At 40.6% G+C, this 21,628-nt stretch overlaps 1 protein-coding gene across 2 annotated transcripts in view; it reads left to right on the top strand.

Moving 5' to 3' along the window:
* Nucleotides 1-630: 630 nt before the first annotated feature.
* Nucleotides 631-21,628, top strand: part of LOC129712778 (transmembrane protein 196) — a 29,294-nt gene continuing 8,296 nt past the window's right edge. The window contains exons 1-4 of one of the 2 annotated variants that reach the window (XM_055661512.1): nucleotides 631-2,432; nucleotides 6,737-6,793; nucleotides 8,239-8,493; nucleotides 11,811-14,480. In XM_055661512.1, the coding sequence (XP_055517487.1) occupies nucleotides 2,271-2,432; nucleotides 6,737-6,793; nucleotides 8,239-8,493; nucleotides 11,811-11,879 (543 nt within the window). In that variant the 5' untranslated portion in view covers nucleotides 631-2,270 and the 3' untranslated portion in view covers nucleotides 11,880-14,480. Of the gene's footprint in view, nucleotides 2,433-6,736; nucleotides 6,794-8,238; nucleotides 8,494-11,810; nucleotides 14,481-21,628 lie in introns of those variants that run through there. The other variant, XM_055661518.1, reaches the window with a different exon arrangement.

The raw sequence follows: 21,628 nt of genomic DNA on the forward strand, positions 1-21,628 counted from the left end.
GGGCATCACTTTTCCAACGTATTTTACCTTTTTGATGACAGAATTTTCAAGTTGGTTTGCTGGTTGTTGCTCTAACAATTGGGAATGGTGAGATAGATTTGCCTCATTGTAATCACATGCAAGCAAAAGATAATCAAATTTAACTGATATTTTGAAATCCAGAGAGTTAGCAGTAAGGATCCAGACTTTTTCTTAAATAATGCCCCAATTTGTTACGTGGAAGCTTTTCCAGAAATCCTTCCTCAATACAATAAAATTAGGCAAATATACAACAAACGATCATAGAACTGTTGATCAGACATAGTTGTGTGCTTTTAAGTGAAGGTTCGATTTAATGATAAAAGGCAAATATAATCTTAAAATTCAATTGCATAAAAATGTGAACATCAACCTTTTACCTATCTACATGCTGAGTGGTTTTGAGCTGAAATGTTCTTTATGGTTGAGCAACTGGAGAAAAAGGTCCTGAAAAAGTTGGATCAGATGCACTTCAGAGTCAGAACAGTTAAAAGTTTTAAATCTGGAATTTATGTTCATAAATTCTAGGAGAATTAGACCATTCGGCCCATCGAGCCTGCATCAATCATGGGCTGATCTGTCTTTCCCTCTCAACCCTGTTCTCCTGCCAACGCTCTATAATACCTGATACCTGAACAAATCAAGAATCTGTCAATCTCGACCTTAAAGATATCCATTGACTTGGTCTCCATAGCCTTATGTGGCAATGTATTCCACAGATTCACCACCCGCTGACTCCTCTTTTCTAAAGGTCCGCCCTTTTATTCTGAGGCTATGACCTCTGGTCCAAGACTATCTCACTAGTAGAAACATTCTCTCGCAGACTCATAGATTAGGTCACCCAAGTGGGACAGCCCCTTTAGGATCACTGCATCGTGTTGAACGGAACGGGCAGATAGAGGCCGAACAATTAGAATGAGTTACATTTTTTGTTGTTGATGGGCACTCATATTAGTCCAGTCAGGAAGAATCTAAGTCACGGATGAGAGTTTCGTTAGTTAAGGGGCTGCCCTACTTGGGCGACCTAATTGACGAGTTTAGAAGAGTTTAGGAGAGTTTGAAAAAATGTCATGTTGAAGACCTCTGACAATGTAGAAGACCTCCTTCGACCTCCTTCGACTATGTTGAAGACTAGCTTCAACTAGCTACGACTAGCTATGACTAACTTCGGGAAAATTGGACACCGAATAGTGGAGAGTGAAGATGACCTCCTTCGATCTCCTTCGACCTCCCTTCGACCTCCCTTCGACTATGATGAAGACTATCTATGACTACCTTCGACTACCTTTGACTACCTTTGACTACCCACGATTACCTACTACTAACATGCTGACCTACTACGACTAAACCTACGAGTAAAAAAATGTTTTTTTCCATGGCGACCTTTTTTAACTCGCGGGCATTTTTCAATATGTTGAAAAATACGCCGCGACCTAGCTGAGGCCTCGAGTACACGGGGACTACTCTCGAGCATGAAGGAGAGTTACGAAGACCTCCTACGACCTCGTGTCGATCATGCTGCGAGTATGTGTCGAGGGCAAACTCGCCAGAACTGGCGGATTAGGTCACCCAAGTGGGACAGCCCCTTAAGTATTTTGAGCGGCTGATAAATATTACAACTGCATTTGGCGATGAGAGAACTTTGGGGTCGCAAGTTCAAGTGGTGTGGTGGGGGAAGGAAAGGGGAGGATGTGACGCAGAATTCCAGAAAGACTGGGCGTCGACAATATGTGAGGTGATACAAGCAAATGTGCTTGCTAATGTTCATGTGGGAGTTCTGGTCTCGCAACCCATACAGTTGCATCTGTCAAAGCAACCAATCACCCACGTCGGGTGCAGAAATGCCAGCCTGTCAGCTGGCCACGGTGGATGTGTTTGAGGGAAGGGAAGGCAGCCGTGAACCCGAGTGCTGTTGCTCTTTCAGCGGCCGTGACGGCTGCACGGCGATAGCCTAGCGCCCTGCGCTGCTCCATCGAGAAAGGTGATTTGCCCACACACGCTAAATGACACGTTGGACAGCCTCCACTGTAATAAGTCTCCGTGCAACTGGCAACGAGAGGATGTTATTACTGGATGTGGCTGTACGTGTTATCTTTCCAGGATTGCCTGAAACCGATGGAAGCTTTCTAAAGAAATAATTTTTAAAAGCATTTTCTATCTATATTTCTATCTATATCTATTTTGTTTGTATATTCGATTGTGTGGCAGGCGTGTCGGTTGGTATTTCGGGAGAGAATGCTGGTGGCAGCACCATGTGCACCAGGGGTCAGATCATCGCCAGTCTCTTCGTGCTTTCTGCTATGGAAGTAGGCATCGGGGTCACCAGCGTGGTTTTGGGGGCAGTCAGCATCGCGAAGAGCCGGGCTCGCCAGCCCCAGCTCGGGGACTCTTCACCGGTATGGAGCGGTGTTTGTGTACGTTGCAAACTGTTTCTCCTCCTGGATTTCTTGCATTGTGTTTGGTGTCGGTGAAGGATTTTTGTTTTTGCATTTTGTGCGGGTTGGATGTGGGGTTTGGCCAGGTGAAGGGGCGACGACGCTTTGCTCTGTTTAAACGACTACCCATTTAAAACAAAAAAAAACAGAAAGGTACATTAGAGAGCACTGACCGAGTTTGTGGAAGGTATGTAGATTGTTAAAGCTACTAGTTAAATGTGATTATTTTACTTTTACGTTGTACAATGTGAAAGCGATTATACACATGGGAAAAGTGGATAATTTGGGGTCGTGCGCCGGGTGTTAGTGACATTTTAAAAGGAACAATGTGGCTGGGACCGGCACACACCCTCAACCAGTCCTGGTTATCACCCTTTCCGTTGTATTTTAATTAACGATCTGCACCATGGGAATGGTAATCTGTGCTGGGAATATCTCGGACTGAGTGCTTGCTTTGAACCCCGCTGTGTGCGGGTAAATTGGAGCCTGTGACTTTTTTTTTCATCGATTGACGGCTTGCGACGCTGTGTTTTGTAAGTTTGAAACATCTGGAGAAAGTGACACTCGCAGAGAGACCAGTGATTGTCGCCGGAAGCTTGCGTCCTTTTCAGAGACGGCTGATGTCAGCGATGTCAACATTTGAAACATGGAAGATGGACACGATAGAAGAAGTGCAGGTTCGAGCATTTCTGCCGTATTCCTGTAACCCAATTGACGGGCACTGCTTGATCACCACAATGAGAGCGCTGCTCGCCTTGGCCGCGGTACCAGAAGCGCCTAGGGTGTGATTGTCCCCACATAGCTCAATCCAGTCTCCTCCAACCCTCCCATTGAAGCACTCCAGCTGACCTCTTGGTGGTCATTACCTTCTCTATTGTGTGTTATGTTGTGCGCAAAGTTCGTATTATTCTATCAGAAGGCTCACCTATCCAGCCCTTCCACAGGTGCTGCCTGACCCCCTGAGTTCCTCCAGCACTTTGTATTTTATTCTATCACGTAGAGACAGAATGCATTTGTTTCATGCGTTTGGCAAATACTTTTTCACATGAATTCATCATCAACCCTGAATTGCCACAAACCCATATTTTTGAAGTTTTTCGTTCTTATTTGGTGATTGAATAGTGGTCAATCTTTGGTATTCATCTTCCTTAAACATCCTTTAGATTATTTTAGGTGAAAGAGGTTTCAAGACACAACAGTTGATTTAAATCAAAATTCTTTGTTGGTATATATTTATCTTTTGCATCTGGTTGATAAATCATTAACTGCTGAGAAGGTTTTCAGGAACACTGTGCCACCACAATGCAATTGTTGACTATTTCAGTATCTCCATTATTCCTCGCAAAAATACTGGAAGTATTTGTTAATGTCAACTGTTGATTCTCAGATGGCGGTGGAGGCCGATTCTCTGGATACTTTCAAGAGAGAGCTAGTTAGGGCACTAAAGGATAGCGGTGTCAGGGGATATAGGGAGCAGGCAGGAACGGGGTACTAATTGTGGATGATCAGCCATGATCACATTGAATGGCAGTGCTGGCTCGAAGGCCGAATGGACTACTCCTGCACCTATTGTCGATTGTCAATTGATCAAAGTATATTATTTATGAAAAGCTGGGCAGAATTTCCTACTGTGATTTTCTTCCAAGCAGACTGTTTCACAAACTCTTTTTGCAGCTTAAAGTTTAGTCACAAGACAATTCCTAAAGAGGTGAAATAATTAAAAACAACAATTATTGCACATGTGTAGTATTAAACCTTTAAGAATGAAAACAAGAAGAAACAAACACAGGGATAAATCCTTTACAGTGTGTGCTTTATTCTGGCACAAAGTTTTTGAGATGCTTGGGTTGATACAAATTAGTGCACTTTTGGTTGTATCAAAATGTATATTGCTGACAATAGAGTTCTAGTTGTGAAATAAGCGTGGATCACCACATAATTGCTTGCCGTTCTTTGGTTGAAGTACTGTGGAAGGCTAGGAAGCACAAGTCAGGCGACACAAGGAACTGCTGATGTTAGAATCTTGTGTGGGGCACAAAGTGCTGGAGTAACAAAGCAAGTCAGGCAGCAGCTCCAGAGTACATGGATAAGCAATGTTTCAGATTGAAACCTTGTTTTGAAATCAGTTAAGGACAAATGAGGGGTCTGGCTGTGAATGACCACCTTGCTCAGCGGTTCCATGGGTTCTTTGTGCTTTCATTTTCCTGGAACGTGAGATAATGTTGTCCAGAGTACAAACTTTCAACCTTTCAAGAACTCATCAAGATATCTGCTTTGTACCCCATTGTCCATGATCTACACCGTATCTGACAAGTTGTCTTTCAAAATTGGAAATGATTATCAACAATTAGGAGAACAAAAACAGATATTATTATGATATAGTTCCCCTTCCAAATGATACAGATCTGACCCAGCTTTGTTTGTCCAGCTGCTTTCTAAGTTTTGACAAGAATGAGATGCTTCCTTAAATTAGTGCCTTTCTCAAGATTTATAGGTCTCCATTTCTAAACTTGTGTACTATAAGGAGTGGAGATGTTTTATCATATTATTCTCTAGTGGCTTGAAAACAATCATTCTTTAACCTCTGAGGATCAAATCATATTGCATGCCCTTGTTCATCTCTCATGTGGAACTATGTAATATTCTTGAGACAAAATCCTGTGTATTGTTTCCTTCCATTCTGTCCGAATCACTTGTTTCAGGTGCTGCTTGCCAGGTATCAACATAATTCTCCTAGAGCAGTGCCTGAGACAATGGAATATTTCTCAACATGTTAACAGTCTTACACTTAGCTTTCTTGATATCTTTCAATGTGCGTGTCTTTGCCTGGACAGAAGTTAATCTTTTTCAGGTGGGGCCTGCATGCTCACAAGTATAATCTGCAACATTTTTGGTGCTCTACAGAGGAATTTAACACCAATGCTTCTCATCGGCCATATAAAATTCTTCATGGTGTTCTTATCAATAAAAATCACAGACTACTTGTTTGGAATCACACACAGCTATGCTTCATACACATAAAATTTCCACTGGAACCCAATGGGTTTTTAAGTATTTTCAGTTCAAACCATTATATCCATTGTTTTGTTTTTCATCGTGTACCTCAAAGAAAATTAGTCCCTGGAAATTTTTTACACCCTGTATTTCTCGTCAAGTTCAAGATGAAACAGCTTCTCAGAGCTTTATGCTTCATTGTGAAAGCACTTTCCAGAGTTCAGCTGTCACCTCCACACCACACGAAGCAGTGCCCTATAATAAGCACCTCACCATTGAGAAGCAGCAGTGATGTGTTGGTTAAATATGTTATTCATTAAAAGCACATTTGGCTTGCAATTGTTATGTCAATCACAGCGTGCTGAACTGGGCCTCCACTGTCTAGATGTCATTAATCAGAAAAACATTTTTCACTGTGTTTATGAGAAAATATCACAATTTGAAATTTACTGCAATAATTGAAGACAAGGGGTGAATTATCTTTTGTGTTAGAGGTATATTTCATTGCGAAGCAGTAAAATTTATTTTAGTATGACAGCCCTTAAATTAGTGAAACAAAACTTGCGTTAAAGAAGGATGAAGTGTCTTGTGACTTCTTCCATAAGTATTTAATCCCCATGATACAATTTCACAATTGCATCAAGGATAGCTTCTTGGTGCAAAGATAAATGTCCTTGGTTGGCTGGTATCTGGAATTTTGCATACACATTAGGCTTCCCTACCCGAGGAAAGATATACACTCTAAAGGAAGAGTTATAGAGGTTCATGGATTGATTTAAGATGGGATGAGGGTTAGTCCTATAAAGTGAGATTAAGCAGGCTAGACGGATAGAGGAATGAGCTGTGATCTCATTTAATCTTGGAATTTTTTCTGGAGCAGATGTTTCCCCTGGCTCGGGGTCTACAACTAACAGTTACAGTAAGAGGTCATAATAAATCACCTATTCAGTGATGAAAAGAAGGCAGTGAGCCGTTGGAATTCTGTACCGGCTCTGTTGATCGATACATTCAAGAGAGAGGTTAAAAACACCCTTGGATATATAAGGAATCAAGGAATATGGGGTTGCAGGAGAGTGTTGTTGAACTGAAAGATCCAGCTGTGATCATAAAGGCAAGGCGGTATGATGTTCCACCTCTGCTTCTATTTCTAATGTTCTTAGCAATGAAAAATAATATTCTAGAAAATATAATTACAAAACTCGGCTTTATTGTTGGTGACAGTACAAACAAAACTCTTATTTTCTGGCATTATTTTTTTATTATCTAAGATGTTTTTTTCTTTTTTACAGTTTTTAATGTGTGGAATTTGTGGAATTGTCTGCGCCAAGAAGAAATCTGGTCGGATAGTGAGTGATTTATTTTTAAAACATCCAGCCCCAGTACTATACCAATTAAGACCACAATGGCAGTAGTTCAGCATTACCATTGTATTTCTTTCAAAGTAAATTCAAGTGTTGTTGTTCTTCACTGCTTTTCATGCATTGAATTATTCTGTGGGGAAATATCTTTGCTAACTTTAATACAACGTAGATTATATAATGGTACAAAAGTCTTATTCAGGCATTGCCTTTTGTGTCACTAAGAAGTAAATGGAAGGCAAAAAAGATATTACAATTTTTCTCCCCCACTATGATTGGTATTTGAGCTTAATCCACTCTCTAACATGAGCACTGCTTCAGGCAATCTCTCACATTGAAAATTGTTTTTTTTTCAAAGTTTGTGTGAATATCTATTTGAAGCATATTGCTGTGATTTTTAAATAGTCAGTCATATGGTTAAATAACATGGGAATAGGGCCTTTGGCCCAATTTGTCCTTGCTGACCATGATGCCCACATGAACTATTCCCATTTGCCTTTGATCAGCCCATATCGCTCAAAACCTTTCATATCCACAAATCTGTCCAAATGTCTTTTGATCATTGTAAATGTACAGTACCTATCTCTGCCATTTTCTCTGGCAGCCTTTTCCATATACTTGCTGTATGACAAGCATGTCACTTAGGTCTCCTTTAAATCTTTCTCCTCTTATGCTAAACCTATGCCCACTCATTTTAGACTCCCCTACCCTTGAAAAAAGACTGACATCCACCTTTTCTATGCCTTCATGATTTTAAAAAGTCACCCCTCAGCTTCCTTTACTCCAGTCACCTTATAACTCAAGCCTCTCATTCTCTGCATCATCCTTGTAAATCTTTAGCGCTCTCTGTCATTTAGTCACATGCTTCCTATTGTGTGGCACCCAGAACTGCACCAGTATCTTATACAGTTGTAACATGATACCACACCTCTAATACTCAATGCCCCATCTGATTAAGGCAAATGTTTTTTTTAACCTAAATTCACTTTCATAGATTGAAATACGTTTACCCCTAGTTTCCCTTTTACTGCGACAACACCATCACCTCCATGGAAAAAGGAGGGCTGATGTCTTCAAGTTCATCAGCAAGTGCCACAACATTAGCAACAAAACACGGACTACAATTATAACCAGTGGATATTTAATTTTCATTAGCATTCCTTGAATAAAAATTCTGCCCCGTGAATATTCCAACCATCTGCTAAATGTCAAATAAGATGTATTTTAAGGGATTTATCTGTAAACAGTGGACCGTTTTAAATTTGTTGGCAAGAATAAATAAGTGTAATTCATTAAAATAGGATTATTATTGCTCATTTATGAACTATTATTTGTGTATCATATCAATTAGTCGAATATTTATTTTGCCTTCTAATTTTATTTGCAATCTGCTGATGTGGTGCCTGATTTTAACCCTTCCTGTTTCCTGCCAGATGATATTATTTTCTGCCTGTTGTATCTGTGGATTGATCGGAGGAATATTAAATTTTCAGTTTCTGCGAGCAGTAGCAAAAAGGACAACATTTACTTACCCCATTCACCTCGCTTCCATGTCAATGGCATGCCTGGGCATTGCGGGATGCACCCTGTCTGCCTGGCTCACTTGTCGTCTGGCCAGCAACGAGCAACAGAGGATGTTCTTGGAAAGAGACCACTCGCTGCATCACTCCCATGAAATGACAGAAAAAGTATGTAACCTTTTTGCAACCGAGAATGTAGATACATTTTGTAAGCGTGATTTTAACTTTGCAGCAAGAAAAGTAAGAAAATTATGTTTATATTTGATTTTGTATTGCATGATGGAGAGGAACCTTCTGTTCAATCATGTTAATGAAATTTTTAAATTATTTGACAAATCCATTTTTATACTATCATAGTAATGGGATAATCATAATCATACTTTATTAGCCAAGTATATTTTGCAACATACGTGGAATTTGATTTGCCATACAGTCATTCCAATAAAAAGCAACAAGACACACAAAATACATTTTAACATAAACATCCACCACCGTGACTCCTCCACATTCCTCACTGTGATGGAAGGCGAAAAAAAAGTTCAATCTCTTCCCTTCTTTGTTCTCCCACGGTCGGGGTCCTCGAGCCTTCCGATGATGGGACGATCTTGGCCCCTGTAGCCGGTGGTCGGCCCCTCTGTGTCAGGGCTATCAAGCTCCCGCATCGGGGAGACCTCAACACCCCCGCGCCGAGCGATCGGACCCCGGGTTGGTGCTACTCGAACCTTCTGCGACTTAGGAGCTTCCCGACATCAGTCTCTACTCGAGACTGCGAGCTCCTCGATGTTGAAATCAGCTTGCCACGGTTGGAGCATCGATCCCAGGCAAGGGATCGCAGGCTCCAATGGTAAGTCCACGACCCTGCGGTGGGGCTCAAAGTCAGTCTCGAGCAAGGCCGTCAGCTCCATGATGTTAGGCCACAGAGCGACCGGAGATACGATCAAGAAAACAATCGCATCTCCGGCAAGGTAAGAGATTGAAAAAAGTTTCCCCTCAACCTCCACCCCCCACATAAAACAAACCAGAGAACATTAACACAAACTTTTAAAAACACACTAAAAAAAAACAAAAAAGACAAATAGACAGACAGATCGTTGGCGAGGCTGCATTCACTGATGGCGCCACCCAGTGGTATATCTTTGATTCAAACAACAGTGTGTGTAAGATGTTACTGGAAGAAATTCATAAAATGCAGCTGTGCATATTGTGATTGTAGTTGTCAGTAGTATTATAAAAAAATTATCATAAGATTACAAAGAGCCATTTGACAAGTTGCACTTGTGTCAGTCATCTTATCCTATTTCCCATTCTTTTGTTATAAGCTATATATACTATAATACTGTTATAATACTAAAACCAAATCAAATAATTTGTAAGAATATGAAGGGCATTATCCTCAAATTTGAACTGATTTTTTCCTTCAGTTTTTTGTGCATCTTTTGCTTTTCTTTACAGGCAGCCAATAGGTGGATTTATTTACTAGCATGTGACATTTCAATTATTTTAATTCATTTCTATTTTTTATTTAAACTCACCATGGACCAGAATTTCAAACCATTAAAATGCCGGATCTTCCTCTTAAACTTCATAGCCTCTTAACACATCTAACCATTCCTTTGCTCTTGATGACATTGTCTTCCCCTCTACTCTTTGCAGTTTAGTGGACAAATTGGCCTCATCCCTTAATGATTCCCCTTGTGAAAACACTTCAGACATCCGCCAGTATCTTTTCCAGGTGAAATTGGTAATTCACCATGTGAGAAATCACATGTGGGATTCCTAATCCCACAGTTGCATGGCATGGCTTTATTTTTATCATTCTATGGAACTGCTGAGTCACCTGTTAATCTAAACTCCGCAAATACTGTGCACAATACAGTCCACACTATCATACCAGAGGTGGGTTAAAGAAGGCCCGGAGATAAAATTCCTTTTACTGAGACCTACATTTTGAGCAAACACTGAAGGATCCTGTTGTGTATTAGTACTGAATTTCAGACGCAGAGTAGTTAGTTTAGTTTATTGTCACGTGTACCGAGGTACAATGAAAAGCTTTTGTCAGGACAAGACAGTCAATACTGTACAACACATTTGGAGCTACCTATTGAGCATGAAATTCTGCATTGAGTATTGTTATGGTGTGTCAGTTTTAGTCTTAGATTAACTTGTTGCTTAATTTATAAACAAACGTCCCATTTTTGTTGGTGGTAATCTCTATGTCTGGTTAGAATGTCTCAGAAGTAAAAAGGGTGGGATTGCACTAGATCAGATTAACTGATCACCAACAAAATCACCACAGTGCACATGAGCTTCAGGAAATTATTAATAGAAACAGGGACAAAATAAATTAAATATAATAAATATAAATACACAAAAATACTGTGGAACCTTCCAGCCAACTAAAATGTCAGTTCTCTAATACAACTGTTGATATTTTATGTTGGCATTAGAGATGGGGCTTACTCTCAACAAAGGACATTTGTGATATCTGAGCTTTCTTGAACTTCCAGTGAAACATTGGAATCTTTTTGGTGGGGAAAGGCATCAATATGAGAAATTGTGAACTTGGTCTCAATTGCCAGTAGGTCAAATCTGTACCTGCAAAATATCAATACATAATGAGTTGCAGTTAGGGAGCAATATTAGCACAGATTTGTGTGTCAAGATATTTGTGTCAGTAATGGGGCTTCCACAAATTTCAGGTGAAAAGAACAAGCATTAGTAAAATACAAAAATTCTGCTTTCTGTGTCACCCACCTCACTGTGAACACATAGTAACCATTTCTTGCTGAATGTTTCACCATTGAAATGCATTGAGTGTCAGTACGTTTCTGTACTTGCGTAGCTGGTGTAAAATAAATGCCATCGAAAGTTAACCCCAATCCACTCTAAACTATCTACCTTTTAGCAGCATGCAGTATCTTATTCAATCTTTCTGGAATATAATAGAATAGTTATTGCAAGTTTGGAGCTTTAGTCAGATCATATATAATGGGAATATATAGACCATTAAATTAAATTTCAAAATGTCTTTTGAATGTTTGTTTACCACCTCTTTTTTTCTCTCTGCTCTCAATTCAGTCTTCTTTCCTTTTTATTTTTTCTTGTGCACTTCATTTAGACTTGAATTCATCTTTTCCATTCTTTCTTCCCAATCTCCAGTTAATTGCATAATCCTTTGCTCAGACCAGTTGCTTGTCCTGTTCATTCGAGCCCTGGGTGACTTTTTCTTTTCCTTGCATTGAAGTATCAACTTGCACATTGGTTTAATTTGCAATTTTGTTAAGTGTAAAGAAAGTCTAACCACTGATACCATCGGATGCTACACAACTTATGTCCTGTCGGCAAATACTTACAAGAAATTACAGTTATGCAAGTAACATGCAATTTTATACATGCTGTAAAGGAGAGAATGTAAACAACTGAACACACTTGAGAACATGGGATAATTTGCCATGTATCAATCCTCATTATTTTTATGTTTAAAGGCAAACCCAGAAAATAATAGGCGGGCTGTAACTGCAATAGGTGATGGACTTCAGACCATAACAACCTGACCTTATATGAGGAAACTACAGTCGTCTATTCAGGAGAGCTTGAAAGGCATGGGATCTATGGAGCTTGGAGGCAGCATAGAAATTATGGTTTGTCCCATAATATTCAAATATTTGTGATTTGCAGTGTGTTATATCATCATGTCCATACACTTAATCACCAGCACCCTTTGTATTACTTTCTATATTTGAATCATCCATCAGTATATATTTCGCAGAAAGTAGACAGAAACATTAAGGAGGAACATTGATGGTGCACTAACAGTGAGCCATGATGATGAACTGCAGCAGAAATTGTCGGTGATGAGTAGTGACTGGTGCAAGGCAAAGTGAATGTGCACCTGATTTGATTGGATTTGCATTGCAGAAAGTGTACCGATGTTTGTATAAAATGTAAGAGCCTAAAACCTGGATGTTTTGCACTCTTTGTCATAATATTAATGGGACCATCTTCCATATCAATGCTCTTGGGGTGTAGTAATTGTAAGATGAGCAATTTGAAGTTGAGCACAAGATCCTTGGCCCATTTGAAATAACCCCCACAAATGCTTCTTGGCTCATGTGAAGCCTTTGGGATCCAGATTTCAAGACACTGTTCTAGCCAGCTTGAACTGTTATGAGAAAACACCAAGGCATGGATTCCAAGACATCATTGATGCCTTATGGTCTACACACAGGCTGATTATCAGGTATAATAATCAGTTGCCTTGTGCTGATGCTGTGTTAGAAATAACAAAACAGCAACTTTTATTTTTATGAGTATCAGTTTGGCATTGTCAAATATTTTACAGGTTCTCTGTCAGAAATAAATATTTGTAGCAGACAGTAATTCTTAACTTGATTTGTAGATTTGTTTAATAGAGCATTCTGAGAATTGCTGAGATAATAGAAATCACGTTTCAGATAGAATGAGCCTTCACTGAATTCTTATCAAAGTTGATTAATGCTGATAGGAAATGTATCCTTCAGAGCAGGTCAGTCAGCTATGTAGTCAATAGGAGTTGTACAGTTTCAAATTTGGCAACAGCATACATACAAGTAAATTGAAAGATAAAGATGTAGCTGTAAAACAAAGGATGCCCATTCAGTAAAACTGAACAGAAATTATTCACCTTCACTATATTTTCTTTCTTATGTGCAGAAAAGAAAGTATAATTTACTCAAAGAAAAATAAAATAGATCACATGTTCTCTGTCAGAGATAAATATTTGAAGCAGACAGTAATTATTAATTGCAGATTTGTTTAATAGAAAATTCTGACAATTATTGAGAGATGGCAAAAGCATTCATGGATACTTGAATCTGTCTTCACAAAACATTGTAGTTAAGGAAGAGAGAAAAATATTGGATAGGATAAACCTATCAAGTATGAAGCTCTATAGCATATTTGAAAGTGGATAAATGGCAGGCCCAAATGAAATATATTCATGCTGTTAAGAGCAGGAAGGGAAAACATTGTAAAAACTCAGACCATTATTTTTCAATCCTCCCTGACTATAGGAACAGACAACAGCATTGGAGGATGGCTAACATTGTATTAATGCTTAAAAGGAAGGTATAAACCAAGTAATTACAGGCCAGTTCCAAGAGGTAGTACACCTTCATTTAGAATATCACAGAATAGAATGGGTTAAGACATGACTGCATTTTTTGTTGCAGTTTGAGTCAGACGACATCAATTTTAGTGAGGATTTTGAAAGATGCCTACATGGCAGATTTGTAATAAAAAAATGTTCCAAAGATACAAGGGATAATGGCAAATTGAATGCAAAATTGTCTCAATAGCCAGAAGCAGATTATAAAGGCTGATTAATGTACTTTTGTCCAGGACGCTGATATTAATGGGATCATTACTTGGTCCCTTGTTTTTTTGGAGTATATATTTTCGACGTAGACGTGCACAGATGTTATGGCAATTTGAAAATGATATAAAAAGTGTCTGTGTGGTTGACAGTGAGGAGAATTCTTTAAATGCAGGAGGATACAGCTGGTGCATTCACTTGAGCAGAGCAGTGGCAAAATGGAATTCAATTCAGAGAAGTGTGAGGTGAGGCAAGATAATAAACTGAATGCTTTCTATTATTAGCTCGGATACATATGAGCAGGGAGGTTATGGCAAACACAGTATGCCACTTATAGTTGTGGTCATCACATTACGGAAACAATGTGATTTGTCGTGGAGTTTTGGTACAGAGGAAATGTGTAGCGATGTCTGGACTCAGAATTTGAAATTCTAACTGAAGATTGCATAGGCATTGGTTTTCCTTGGAACAAAGAAAGCTGAGGGGCTCTGTAATTGAAGTATATAAAGCAGGCAAAGCAGCTGAGCGGCCAAAAAGCAAGGAAGATAGTTTTAAAATAATTGATAAAATTAGAGAGCGATTGAGGAACCATGTTTACATGCAGAAAGTACAGGGAATCTGGAATTCACTGCATAAAGAGGTAACAGACACAATGCACTGCAGATGCTGGTTAACCAAAAATACACAAAGTGCAGGAGTAACTCAGCAGGCCAAGCAGCCTCTCTGGAGAACATGGTTAGGTGTGGGAGGTGAAAGCTGAAGGAAAGGTGGAGACGGAAAAGTCTGGCAAGTAGTAGGTGGATATAGGTAAGGGAGGTCTTTGATAGGCAGATGTTTGGACTAAGGTCAGAGATGAAGACAAAAAGTGTGAGATGATGGAAGAGGTGGAATTGTGAAACCAGGGGAAAGAACATAGGTGGCAGGTGGCAGTGTTAGAGGGAGGAGGAGAGGAGACACTGGCGCGTGAAAGCGGGGAACAGGGATGAGAGAGGGAAAAATGGGGGTGAGAAGTGGGGGGTGGGGGGGGGGGGTGGGGTGGGGGCTGGTGGGGGGAGGTTGGCTGGTTTGGTTACTTAAAATTGGAGAATTTAATGTTCAAACTGGTATTATGTAGGCAACCAAGTGGAACATAAGGTGCTGTTCCTCCAGTTTGTATGTGGCCAAGGACAGAAAAGTCAGTATGGAATTGGGAAGGAGAATCAAAGTAGTTTGTAACCGGGAGATCCAGCAGGCCTTGGCAGGCCGAGCACAAGTGTTGGCGAAACAGTCAGATAGTGTATGCTTGGTCTCACTGATGTAAAGGAGACCACATCAGAAACACAGAATGCAGTAGATGACGTTAGAGGATGTGCACGTGAACCTCTGTCTCACCTGGAAGCACTGCTGGGCGTTCATGGTTGGATATGAGGGAGCAAGTATAGAGATAGCTTTTACATCCAATGTGCTTAAGGGAAAGTCCTGGAGCGGGGGCGGTTTGAATGGGAAGGAATGAGTTTCCATTCCTAAATGCCCATTCTAGGACAGCCAAGATGTCCTCTTTCTTTAGTAAATGTTGCTTCCTCCCCACTGTCACCGTGTCTCCTCTGTGTTTGTAGTTGTGCTCTTGCTCCTCCTTCCCCAAACGGAAAGATAGAATTCCTCTAGTCCTTACCTTTCACCCCATTAACGTCCGGATCCACCGCATCATTCTACAACACTTACGCCACTTTCGACAAGAATGCATCACCAGTGACATCTTTTCATCCTCACCCATTTCTGCCTTCCACAGACACCATGTTCACTCATCCATTCCCACCCCAACCACCCCCTCCTCAGTTACTTTCCCCTGCAATTGCAGGAGATATAACATCTGTTCCTATAACACCTTCCACACATCCATCCAGAAACCAAAGTGGTCCTTCCTGGTGAGACAGAAGTTCATGTGTACCTCATCTACTGCAATTTGGCCACCTTTGCATCAGCGAGACTACGTGAACTGCCAAGACCTGCTGGACCTCCCAGTTGCTAATCATTTAAATGCCCCTTCCCATCCCTACACGGACCTTTCTGTCCTTGACACCCTCCATTGCCAGAGTGGAACCACACGCAAACTGGAGGAACAATACCTCATATTCCGCTTGGGTAGGTTACAACCTAAAGATATGAACATTGAATTCTCCAATTTTAGGTATGTACATCCCTCCTTCTTTCCCCTTTTTCCCTCTACTTGCCCTGTGCACCACCTGGAATTACACTCAATTCCTACCTTCCCCAATCCCCTTCCACCTATATTCCTTCCACTTGCTTCACAATACATACCTCTTCTATCCTTATCTCATATTTGTTTTGTCTTTTCATGTCTGGCCTTTGTCCAACTATCTCCCCATCAAAAATCTCCCTCACCCATATCCACCTATCACTTGCCAGGCTTTATCCCGCCCCCACCTCTCTTCTGGCTTTCACACCCTCCCCCATCAGTCAGTCTGCAGAAGGGTCCCGACCCAAAATTCACATATCCAAGTTCACCAATGATGCCGCCTGACCTGCTGAGTTACTCCACCACTGTGACATTTTTTTTCATAGAATGCTAGTAGTAACGGAAAACCTCATTGTATTTCAGAACATATTTGATGCACGTTCTAAGTGCAATGATCTGGAGGGCGAATGTTCTCATGCTGGTCGCTGGGATTAGGCTTGATTGATATTTTTCGACTGAATCACAAATAATGGGCCGAATGCTCTGCCCATAGCTTAAATTTTCTATGATTTTGACACTTTTATTTCTTCCTGACTCCACAGTATTGATGTTCTAAGAGCAATTGTCTAATTTCATCAGTGGCTTCACTCATCAATAAGTACGTTTTCTGTATAGGGCTATTAATTTGTTTCTCTTATAAGCGTATGCCTGTGTGGTTGAAGTAGTGAACATTTCTCACAAGGAGTAAACATCACAACAGTATGCTTGTGTAAAGTGATGTTTCAGGGGTTTAGCTTTAAATCCAGCTAAAACCATTTTTTGAGTGTCCATACTCTATAATACAGGCATAGGGGGATGTTTTTGTATCCTTTGTTCAAGGCAGTTGCATTATTCGAAATAATTATTTTCCAAATTTATTTCTTCATATTCACTCTCCTTAATGCTCAATCAAAATAAACATTAAAAAATTCTTGTTGGGATAATTATTTTAATAAGATGGATGATCTCATTCGTTTTTTAGCATCCAATTTACATAAATAAGGAGTATAAGAAATTTGTTGAATTTAGACCCAAAGGGAACATAACATTTCAGAGGACACTAAACATTCATTTGGCTGAGCAAATGCAAACAGCATGGACAACTTGCCAATGCACATTGACTAGTTTTGCCAAATTGCATCCCTCTAAAATTAAGTATTTTATATTTTGTTGATTATTATTAATATTGGAAATTGAAAATGTAATGTTCTATTTCTTGAAATTGCATTATCAGTGTGTTTCTCATTGTAATGTGTATTCACATAAAGTTTCTTTACTTTAACCAGGACATACATATATATTTTAGTATCTTTTCCAGAAAGGTGAATACTCACTCAAATGAATGAAGTGATTGCCCCAAAATTAATTGTCAATGGTTTCTGGCTGGTTGTACTAAAGTTGCTGAGTAATGGAGCAAAATGTATTTTGTTGTTCCTAAGTTGTCCAGGGCTTGTTATGAGTGTGGCATTTGCACATCTTTATAGAGTGTGCATTTTGACACAGGGCACAATTGAAGAAACTTCTTGCAAATAACCTTCTTGGGGCATTCAGCAGGAATATTCTGGATTTGTGTCACAATTTACTTAAGGTGGACTTTCAATTCTTCAAGGGGATTTGTTGTTTCTCAGTAAATGAAAGGCCTTTTCAACCTCATGCCAGGATTATATGGGGTAGTTTACTGAGGAATGGAGTCTAGATATGTTGTTGATAGTCACAAAATGCTGAAGTAACTCAGCGTGACAGGCAGCATTTTTGGAGAGAAGGAATGGGTGACGGTTGGGGTCAACTTCTGCAGTCTGAATTGATTGATTGATTGATAGAATTTATTGCCACACAACCAGGGTTGGTGGAATTTTGGGTTGTCAGCAGCGGTACAATAATAAAGAACACACAACCACAATAAAAATGTAATACAAACATCCACCACAGCATTCATCACTGTGGTGGAAGGCACAGAACTTGGCCAGTCCTCCTCCATTTTCCCCCGTGGTCAGGAACTCCACCCTTCGCAGCCATTGCTGCGGGCGTCCAGATGGTAAGGGACAAAGTTAAAGGCAAGGTAAGTCCAGGATCGGCTCTTACCCACCGGAGACCACGGCTTCAGGCTGGTGTAGGCCGCAGGCCGGCGGGCGAAGATTTAAGGTTCCCGCCGCGCCGCAGCCAGGTGCACCACAGACCGCAGGGCCGGTGGTCGAAGCTCCCCTCCAGGGGTGATGGTAAGTCCATGCCAGACCCGCGGTAGAAGTTGGCCGCGGGCCGGCAGTGATGGCTTCTTCTTCCCCCGGGTCCCCCATGAGGGATCCCGGGCTGCGGACGCCGCGTCAGCTGGAGCTGTGCAGACCGTGGCTTCAGGCTGCCGGCTGCCCCGGGCCAACAAAACGGAGCGCTTCCCTCCAGCGAACCCCAGCGAGGGCTCACCCGCTCCACAACGAGAGTCCACGCTGCGCCCGCCGCTGAAGCCCCGGGCACATCTCCGGGAAAGGCCGCGCCGATCCTTGCTGTTAGGCCACGGGGGAGGCGACCTGGAAAAAGCCGCCTCTCCATGGAGGAGTCGGCCAAAACGGTTTCCCCCCCTCACCCCCCCCCACACCACCCCCCCCCCCCCACACAAAACACACCGAGAAACATCACAAACATACTTTAAAACATACTAAAAAAAATTTAAAAGGTGAAAAAAAAACTGACGCGCTGCTGACAGGCTCGATGTCTCGACCCAAAACATCACCCATTCCTTTTCTCCAGAGATGCTGTTTGTCCCGCTGAGTTACTCCAGCATTTTATGTCGATTTTCGGTTTAAATTAGCTTTTGCAATTCTTCCTATACTAGATTTCTTGTTGACTGAATGAACGAGTTAACAATTGTTTGAAGTGCGGCTTTCAAGCATATAGAACATATGTTGACCAGCACACTCGGTCAGCTACATTGCCCGAGCTATGTTGTCCGCACGGTCAACACCAATTTTGAACAAAAGGTTCCAACCCAAAACATCATCTGTTCATTTCCCTCCACAGACCCTGCCTGACCTGCTGAGTTTCTCAAACAGTTTATTTTTTGCTGCTGAAACTGACACTCTATCCCAAGCTTTGACTCGAGAAGCGATTATAAGGTGGACAGAGAAAAATTATCAAGGATATGCTCCAAACCTCCCTGAATCAATGCAACATCCTCCCTGACTCTTGGGAATCCATGTCTCAAAGTGAAGAAGGAGCATTTTGAATGGCGTTGACAAACTCAAGTCTACCCATCAAGAGCACATCAAGGTCTGCATAAGCAGCAGAAAGAGTGCCCCATCTCACAAACTCACTTCCTTGGAAACATGCAACACCCAATATCCCACTGACTCTTGGGAATACCTGGACCATGACCACTCTAAGAGGAGAAGGTTTACATGGAACACGAAAGAAAGCAAAGTAAATGCTAGCGTTTATTTGAAGAGGGCTTGTATACAAAAACAGGGATGTAATGCTGAGGCTCTATAAGGTGCTGGTAATAAGGCACCATATCTGAGGAAGGATGTGTTGGCTCTGGAGAAGGTCCAGAGGAGGTTTACAATAATGATACCAGGAATGAGTAGGTTAACCTATAACGAGCATTTGACGGCATTGGGCCTATACTCGCTGGTGTTTCGAAGAATGAAGAGGGACCTCATTGAAGCATATAGCATAGTGAAAGGCTTGGAGAGAGTGGATGTGGAGAGGATGTTCCACCAGTAGGAAAGTCTAGGACTACAGATCATAGTCTCAGAATTAAAAGACGTTCCTTTAGGAAGGAGATGAGGAAAAATGTCTTTAGTGAGAGGATGGTGAATCTGAAATTCTTTGCCACAAAAGGCTGTGGAGGCCAAGTCAGTGGATATTTTTAATGCAGAGATAGATAGATTATTGATTAGTACAGGTGTCCGAGGTTATGGGGAGAAGGCAGGAGAATGAGGTTAGGAGGAAGAGATAAATCAGCCATGATTGAATGGCGGAGTAGACTCGATGGGCTGAATCGTCTAATTCTACCAATATCACTTATGACCTTATATTTTTAAAAATGGTGACAATGCATGAGATTGCACAGAATCCCTGCATGAGAAGTGCACCATCTCTTAAGTTACCCATTCAGCCACTGTCGGGCACTTCCTGTCTCAATTATGAAAGTCTACAGCTCCCACACATTACTTGGTTGTCACCTCAGACCTCTCAGAACTAGAAACAAGTCACCTCGGATCCTACCTGGTTCAAGAACATATACATTGAAGATAGACAAAATGATGGTTAATTCCCACAGGAAGAAGCACTACGCATCAGGTTCAAGACACCATCTTCAATATATTCACCATCTTCAATGCATTCAACATCATCCAAGAGGTTCTCCTCAAGGTAGAGAAGCTTACTTCCATGCATTGGAGTTGATAATTCTTTCAGAAAATTATTGTGTTACTATGGTATTGTGTAAATATGGTATTACTAAGCACATTCTGGTACAGAGCAAACAAATCCATATTCATAATTTGAGTCTGAAAATAATTTATTAAAGTTAAATTAACTCTGAGGTAATTTCTGTTCCTTAAATTGAAATCAGAAAGTGAAGGCTCCACTCTGAGTTTCTTCTTCTTTGGTTTGGAATTTAAAAAAAGTTTGAATATCTTTATAATCTAGTTCAGGTTAGTAGCTACAATACGAGTTGCTCTGCAATGTGCAGTAAAACATAATTTTGCAAATGCACAGACAGGAAAGGTAAAGGTTGGAAAATGTTGAGCCAAGCAAAAGGGAGCCTGGTGCAGTGGTAAAGCATACTGTTCCTTAACATATGGACCTTGGGTGTCAGGTCAGACAGAATTATCTTTTGACATATATATATATAACATATAACAATTACAGCACGGAAACAGGCCATCTCGGCCCTACAAGTCTGTGCTGAACAATTATTTTCCCTTAGTCCCACCTGCCTGCACTCATAACATAACCCTCCATTGTTGGAAATGGATTTGGACAGCCACATATTCTTAACTATTAGAATCAAGTGCAGGTTTTGCACTACAGTGTTAACTGTTTAACAAAAATTCCTGATATTGTGGACAGGATACACAAATAAAATAGCTGGTATTTGAACATGAACCAAAGCTGTAATGTTATCAGCACTTCAGCGTGGTAAAACAACCCTTCTGGATTGTCAGAAAGTGGTGTTAAATTTCAACATATAGTCATTAAGGCAACTAAATATTGACAAAGAATTTTAATCAATTGATATCCATGAAAGCATTCATAGAGAATAAATGATATTCCAAAATAATAAAATTGAAAGATTTAAGGGAAATAACCAGATTGAAAACTATATCCTAATACAATGTGCTGGAAGCAAATGCAACAGTATTAGAGAAGTCTGATAAATAAAATAATTTTATTCCAAAATTACACTTTATTCATAAAAACATTAATCGAGGAAGTACAAAAAAACAATGCATGGCTTTCTTTATATTCATTATGTCGTTCAGTCCTCACATTTGTTGTGTTATTAGGTCTGTACATTTGTAGTGTTATAATTTTTTTAAGTGTTCTGATACAAAGCACCATTCTACCTCTTGTGGCCTCTTTGAATCATACAAACAGAAGTGTTTGAGCGGCTGATAAACTGGATCAAGGCCCACAAATATTAGCGGCAGCAAGACCTTAGTCTGCAATGCCTCCCCACAAAGCCTTTGCATTGGCTGTATCAAGCTCCATTTCTAGGCTGCTACATTCTCCTTGGA

This window comes from Leucoraja erinacea, chromosome 2 (assembly GCF_028641065.1).
Source record: "Leucoraja erinacea ecotype New England chromosome 2, Leri_hhj_1, whole genome shotgun sequence".
Classification (NCBI taxonomy): domain Eukaryota; kingdom Metazoa; phylum Chordata; class Chondrichthyes; order Rajiformes; family Rajidae; genus Leucoraja; species Leucoraja erinaceus.